This window comes from Lineus longissimus, chromosome 2 (assembly GCF_910592395.1).
Source record: "Lineus longissimus chromosome 2, tnLinLong1.2, whole genome shotgun sequence".
In the NCBI taxonomy this organism is placed as follows: domain Eukaryota; kingdom Metazoa; phylum Nemertea; class Pilidiophora; order Heteronemertea; family Lineidae; genus Lineus; species Lineus longissimus.
In genome coordinates this window covers 14,650,075-14,657,927 of record NC_088309.1, presented here as the reverse complement: position 1 = coordinate 14,657,927, position 7,853 = coordinate 14,650,075, and the positions used below count along the sequence as shown (strand labels likewise).

General features: G+C 39.1%; 1 protein-coding gene across 2 annotated transcripts in view; it reads left to right on the top strand.

Moving 5' to 3' along the window:
* Window positions 1–817: 817 nt before the first annotated feature.
* Window positions 818–7,853, top strand: part of LOC135482669 (SKI family transcriptional corepressor 1-like) — a 149,056-nt gene continuing 142,020 nt past the window's right edge. For both annotated transcript variants that reach the window (XR_010446254.1, XM_064762920.1), the window contains exon 1: window positions 818–1,164. Coding sequence is in view for 1 of the 2 variants with exons in the window: in XM_064762920.1 (XP_064618990.1) it covers window positions 1,081–1,164 (84 nt within the window). In the remaining variant the exon portion in view is untranslated. The remainder of the gene's footprint in view (window positions 1,165–7,853) is intronic.

Sequence of the window (7,853 nt, the reverse complement as noted above, 5' to 3'; positions counted from 1 at the left end):
AACGCAAGGCTTGGGGATCCGAGCGTGCGTCTAAAACACTTCAATTGCGTATACTCTAATTAGTCCTTAGTACAATCAATGTTTTGCCTTTGTCAGCATTTAATTTTCAAAAGCATCTTGCATATTAGCAAGCACGCTAGTATGAATCTCTAATTAGCTATTTGAAAAGAAGTGTATAGTTATTTGTCGTTGATTTGCTGATAATAGTGTAAACAACGGAGCAAAAACGGAAATATCGGGCTTCATCGACCAAAATCATTACGCATCTGTCTTTACGTTCGCAAGCATCGACGGAATAAGCACCCTCGAATGGTTTCAAAACGGTAAACATTGTTTATCTTTAGCATTCGCGATAACCGAACGAACTTTAGAAATAATAAAATAATGAAATTTAAACAACTCAAAAATGTATAAACACTCCGGAAGGCATTTTGCGGCCAACCACTAAAAACCAACGCCAAATTCGTCAATTAATTGCAATTTGCAATTGTTTCAACCCTCAAATTATAACATCGCAATCTGTCCGATAATTCCCAATGATTGGTGCTTTCGCTATTGTCAAGCACTCGCACATATGACACGTGCTTTGATTCATTTACAACTTTGAACAGATTGTTCCGCAGACGTCTCGACCAATGAAAATCGCTCTGTGTTTATGGATTCAGCGCGTGCATTGTTGGTCTCAGCTAGTTAATAATTAATGCTATCCACAGTGGATCGTTGAGAGCGGTAGGTAAAAGCCCGCCGTTTAATTGAATATGATAATAAGATGAAATATCTGCGGATGCGTTGGACAAAACGTTGTTCCCATCTGCCATATGCTATCGCCACGTGAAGAGACGTTTATAATTAACTCCTTGGCAATATAAGGCATGCCCGTGGCTGGGTTTTTAACTTCGTGAAGCTCCGACAAACGGACAGCTTGATGCAAGCTTCAACCACACAGCTTGACGGGACAGGAGTCTTCAATTGACTTGTTATCAGTTACATCAAGGCATTGCAATCATCAATTGTATCAGCTCCCCGTGGGTGATGTAAACGGATGCGGCCTTCACTTGGATATATACTGTAGTCAGATAAATGATATTTGATGAGAGACGCTGCAACGCTGGCCTTTCGGTTATTGGAGTGATCCCATCTAGCAAGTTTGCAAACATTGATAAGGTAAGAAACACTATTTAACACATTGCATAACAAATATCTTATATGCTTGACAAAAATAAGAGCTTTTTGAAGTATAGTTTTGCGACAACGTGCTCGTTAAGAAATTCCATTTCATGTCGGCCTTCGTCTACTAAAAAGAACAATCATATTGAACGACCACAACTCGACTCTCCCTGGTCAGGGCCCCCTTTCAAATCTGAAAAGACTAACAAGACAGCATTCTGGCATCAAAAATCCATTTGGATTATATTGAGAGCATAAAACTCAAAGTATAATTTCAACAGTGTTTGAGGGTTGTAAATAATTATTCAACTGTAGACGTCTCATGCGCCAGTTTCGCAGGAACTGTCCCACTGCACAGTACATGTAGTTCCTAAAAAACAAAGTCTTGCATCGTCTGAAGGAGCGGATGCTATCTTAATACAATGTAGTACTAGGCTTGTGCTTCATGTAACAACATATTTCTGCCTAGCAGTGTATGTGTAGAGAATTACCTCGGAAAAAATAAAATAAATGTATTAGTAGAAATCTCTCACTGATGCTTGCGGCAGGACACTCCAGACTTTGAGCCGTTTCCTCCCGGTTTCACCGTGCAGATTCCGATAAATTTTCAACCTTTAAATCTGTCTTATTTAGCCCCCAGTAAAGTCCTTGTTGGATGTGGATACTTTATTGTTCTAGATGTTAAAGAAAATATAGATCATGGTCGTCAAAGTCGGAGACCCGGTGTAAAAGAAATGCAAGTCCCCCCGGAATCTAAGTCCGGTCCTTTTGCTTAAGTGAATAGAGTCGCCGGGTTCCATTGTTGGAGATTATGTAGCGAGCCCTTACCAAACCATCAACCATTTCAGACGCGTCTATCATACTTTTGACCACACGTTTACTCCAAAGACGCAACTTTCATGAGCACACACTCTTAAAATTAAATAGTAAAAATAACTATCTGATCGTAATTTTTTAGTACTCTGGTAGTTGCTATTGCACTGATTGTGAAATTGTCTTAACTACCAATAAAATAATTCTTAACAATTGTATTGGTAGTTTTTATTACTCTGTTTCGTTGGAACAACTATTTAATGGTTAGTTTTACTAATTTCACAGTTGGTGCAATAGCAACTACTAAATTATTTGTTTTTACAAGCAATTTTTTAGAGTGCATCTGTGTAAAAGTATCCTCATAATCATAAAATTACGGGGACTGCAGCCTGTTTAACAGAGGTCAGGACAACCGCTGATGAAGCCCTTTTTATTCAGCTACAAACTGAGCTGAGGTGCAAAACAATGATGGAACGACCAAAATTCAACGAAAAATATTTACTCTGCACATGAGGTTCACGTATGATTTGTCGGATTACAAATACATACAACATGAATTATATTGATGAGAACGATCTAAGAATTTAGGCAGATGTGTTGATTAGCTGCTAATTGCTAATTGCTAATTGCAATTAAGCTGCATGCACTCTCGTTTGTTCGCAATTTGTTATAAATATAATCAGGTTGTAATCAATGGCAATATAAACTGTAAATTGTTTCTCATGAGATGACTCAAAAATTGATGTACACATCATAAATGCTTGTAAGGTTTAAGCCAAATTGCGTGTTCAACAATATTGGAACGGTATACCTCATACCACTTTGCGCTTACATGTGTGCCAAAACAAACTCATCGATGGGAAAATGAACCGTTTTCTAATCTAAATAAACTAGAAACTGGGCTTCAAAATCACAAAACTATCAAATATCCCATTAAATAACAGTTACATTAAATTAGAAACATTTTAATAGACACAAAATGGAATTTCTAAAATGTGAACATCTAACCACAAAAAACGAGACCTTTTGCATTTTTTCATGTTTTTTAATTTTTTACCGCGAACGCGAAATTAAACCTGCTATAAAACTAGTTGTACTGGATCCACTCGCCAATAAGATCCCAAGCCCGGCAATACCCGCTTTCTACTCCCGCCTCGATGGGATATCTTGTCTTCGTTTCTTCCAATTGTCTTAATTGTAATATGAAAAGTTCTGCTGTAGAGTCATGACTATTCATGACGATTACGTTGTTAACTCTCGAAAATATATCCCACCCCTTTTATGGCTGCGATAGGCCTACTATTGTGTTCGGCTGTTTAGACTCTACCTATCGAGGCTGGAGTAGAAATCGGGTATTGTCGGGCTTGGGATCTTATTGGTGAGTGGATCCAGTAAATCCGCTTTTAATAAGAGGTCATAATTTGAGTTTGTACAATCCTATATACTTCAGAATAAAACATGTCAGTTTCAGATTTGAACTCTTGAATCGGGGCATGGTGCGTGGAGGTGCCAACTATCAGGGTTTTAAAAATAAAAAACGCATCAATTAAATTGGTTCAAACAAATTACTGCCCTAAATGACATCGATTTACAATTTTCTGTATATTGCACATCATTCCACCTAAATATTTAGAATAGGCCATCGTACGACCGATCCCGATGGCCCAGTGGTGAAAGCCTCTGCCTTGTTAACCTGAGATCGAAGGTTCGAATCCTGCTGATGACCTCTTTCCGATGCGGCCGGTTGGTTTTGCACCAGCTGGTTAAGATTACAAACCCCCTTTTCGTCTGGCGCCTGGCATAAGAGATAGAATTAGAAATTGTCTCATAAGCCAAACCTTGCTGGCCCTTTCATTAGGGGTGACACCATAATAAACAGACCTCACGGATCTGGAATGAACATGACTACAAGAGCAATGTTTCAAATATCCCTCCCCAAAAGATAAAACCTTTGCGGATGGATATCGCGCGCCGACCGCCAAATGCAGTTACAGCTTTGATACATGTTCTGATAAACTGTGGGCATCTGTGGTCTGTTGCAGACAAGGTCAATCGATCTGACTGACCGACCATGTAAGCCAAATATACATTGAAATGAATTTTAAAAAGAGTATATATGCACGACGAAGGGAATTAATGTGCATGTAAATGGTGTACAGAAAGCATTCATTCAGAGGTTCGCCGCTGTGTGTGAACCCCAGCCTTGACATACTACATGCTGAACTGGTCGTTTAAAACCTAGAATAAAGTATGTTGTACATATATGTCGAAGAAACAGTGACAATTCCATCTTTTTGCGACTGCTACGGAAAAGTTTAAAACAAGCGAAACGCGTTTGTCCCCAACATTCTGGCTTTGCTTCAAGCTTTCTGCAAACACTACGTCTAGCGGATACTCATCAAGAGTCTGCCCAAAGCCGTCCACTGGCCCAGTCACAGGCCAATCAGCTCAACAGAGCCAGTAAATGACGACGTAACTTTCTGACTCGGCCACATTTGGGTGCAATCTTGAAAGCAGCAATGGCAACGCCGCGTTTTTCGTTGCGCCGGTTGTGTGTTTCCTCATTTTATTTTGGAATTTATACAAACCTGTTTTGGAATTTATACAAACCCAGCGCGCATGAACTACTTTCCATCAAGTGACTTGATAGTTAGCGACCCGGTGTTTTCGAATTTGTATTCGATTACGAGGCCATTTTTCGGGTATTTAGTTACTGGTATCTCCAAAATTTGCTGACATGTAGTTCTCCACAAAATTGTCTTCTCGCCTGATAATCCCAAGAAGGGAGAATCGCTATTGTTCAGTTGAAAAACTGTTCTTTTTCCGATTTTTTTCTTCGCGATTTTGGGAGTGCCGCCATGTTGTTTCTATTGAGGTTTCCATGGCGGGCCATACATCACGGGTGTGGCCCATAACATCCCGCAAAAAAATAGATCGATGCATTTCCAAGATTATGTTACAGTATTCAACTCAAACTCCAAAATTAAGTAACAGAACGTGACGTGTTTATTTTTCATCACGGTCATGTTCAGCCTTTGAACGTGCTGATACAAAAGGCCATGTTGGAGTTATAAAACGTGTTCTGCAACACATTTTCACCGTAATGGCCGTAAAATGTGCAAGAGATCCTACCCCTCATTTCTCACTTGGTATGGATTTTGCGAGACAAAAGTGGTCACAGGCATGACACAATTTACCACTGACAGGGTTGGGATGCTCATCGGTCCTATATTTCGCTTGCGACATCAATTGATGGCCAAGCAATTTTCTAATGCTAAATTAAAATATTTTTGTAAGCCATAATCTTGCCCAGGCGGGCCGTTATCGACTGTTGGTTTAGATTTGTCATTACCCTCTACTGTCAAACAATCATAAAGTCGACTGAGTTTCAGTTTGATTACATCTGTGGCGGTTTTAATTAAGAAATTTGCATCATGGGTCCGTCCTGGTCTGATAATTTATTGGCGCGCATATTTACTGACAGCACCAGTGGGACTTTTCATCACGATTTAGTTACAGTTGGAAACAGGACTGGCAAGCCTACTGTCCATACCAAACTACAATGTGATATTACGTGCCTTGCCAGCATAATTCACGTTGAAGTAGAATTAGGGGCCATTTTAGAAATTTGCAGTTTATCTTTCTCGATTTCTTATAAATATCGGTAGATGGTTCAAGCGTTGATTAATCAAAGGCCGATCAGCATGCTGTTGGGATGAAATCGGCCGAACTTTTGCGTTAAACACTTTTTAATTGGTCAGGAATAGAATGAACAAGTTAATTCACTGGTGGTTTACGACCTTGTGTGTTGTGTGTCCAATGTTTCTCCTCATCCCAACACATTCAAATGTGTTACTTTAACGTAATTTATTCAAGTGTCAGATATTATTCCTCAAAATTATATAGTATCGATGCATGACTGGCATATTTCAATATATTTGGAGAAATGAACATATTCAAACATATAAGCTTACACACGCATTGTCAAAATGTGGTTCTGTATTCATTTTGGCATGTTCGGGGGAAATTCAATGCGTCGCACAAAATTTTGTCAGACTTTCTTATTGAATGAGGAAGTAGTTTCGTTGATTCCTAGGGCATGACTTGTTTTCTGACATTAGGTTATTGTTGGTAATAAACTTTTGTAATCTTGCGAGTTGCTCCCATGGAAACAAAATAAAGCTGGGCTATAATGTAATGATTTGCATATATTGTAGCCATGAAATAGATTTTATAGCACTAATTTTATTGATATCTCTTAACGACAAACCGGTTTGTGCTCTTCTTCATCTTCATCCTTATAATGATCCTTGTCGTATTTGACAACTACTCATAACAAGTGAGTAGTTGTCATGGCAACTATTGTCGTTTATAGACGTGAGTTAAGTCAATTAGTTGAGTCAATTATATCTGCTCAGCTTGATTGCCTAATTTAGCAAAAGTTACTAGTGGAGTTCTAAAAAACTGTGTATACATTTTAGGGAACGTCCTACTCAACTACAACAACTAAGCTGCACTAAACCTTCGAAGTGAGCAACTTGGCATTGTAGTATTCAAGTTGAGCCTCGTATGATATTACAAAAAAATGTTTTCATTCAAGGAGTCGACCATGATTACTGTGCAGATATAGAAAGACTATGAATTTAAGGAAATCAGCAATATTCAAGTTGGGTTTGAATAAAACGATCCTTAATTCCCACTTGAATTGAAACAGAGTCAAGGTCAGCATAGTGCTCTACTTATAGTTCTTTGTGTGGAACTACGGCAATTAAAGTGAATTTGAGGTTTGGTAGCATACCTTACTTGCATATATTTCTGAAAGTAAAGAAGATATGGGTATAGTAGCGTTCATGATCAGAAACACTTCTTTGAAGGTTGCGTACCTAGACAAGATGGAAATAGAATATAATCCCATGGACCAACTGTCGGATACTTTTGGTGCAGAGTCCGATTATCAGGACCACACTAGATATTGGCTGCACCATGACTCAAACAGTCTAACAGATCGTCTATGCTGAGGATTCCACCGTGTACTCGTGATGGTGCTGATGAACGATATGACATCTAGCAATGTAGATTATCTGACACTGCGAAGTGGTGTGGTTGATTAGATGATGAAAAATATACTTAGTTGCCAACCAGACTGCAATGTCGAGCAGCAAACTTTGTCATTGGCCACCACTGTGAGAAAACCAAAAGCGCAACTGAGGTTAATGAGCTTTAATAGTAGATTCAGGAAAATACAACCCCAAAAAGTACGGAGGAGTAGATAGCAAAAGCGAGTGAAATCGGCTGAGAAGTTTGCAGCTTAACTAAAACGGCTCTGTAGTAACATCTACCCAGTGGGAAAATGTGGAAATAAGGACTTGATGACACGATTCCTTTATGGTTAGAATAATGATCAAGCCAAACTCCAGGCTGGGATTGTAAGAAATCCATCAGACATACATGTATATTGTGTGAGGCAGATGTAGTGAAGATGAGAAGCCAATGTTGAGATGTCAATACAGTATTGCCTTGCAGGTAAATCTGTAAATGTTTGTTCTGAAGATTTGAATCCACAAGCAATGCTAGAATTGTGATGGACAATGGCCTTGGAAAAGATGGCAGCTGTTAGTTTTGAAAAAGCTGTGAACATGCCAGGGGATGATGTGACTAATGTCAATCAAGCGATCAAGTTCAATCATAGAAAATCAACCTCAGAAAACATGTGTGAGAGTTATGAGACTTATAATTTTTACCCCAAGCTATTGGCCTGTCCATTCATGATTCAAGCTCTACTCTCTCGAAGTCCGAACTGCAGCTATACACCGCTCAGGATTATTGACGTTCAGACCTTGCCATCTCTGCCAAATATACACCTTTCCAGAAAT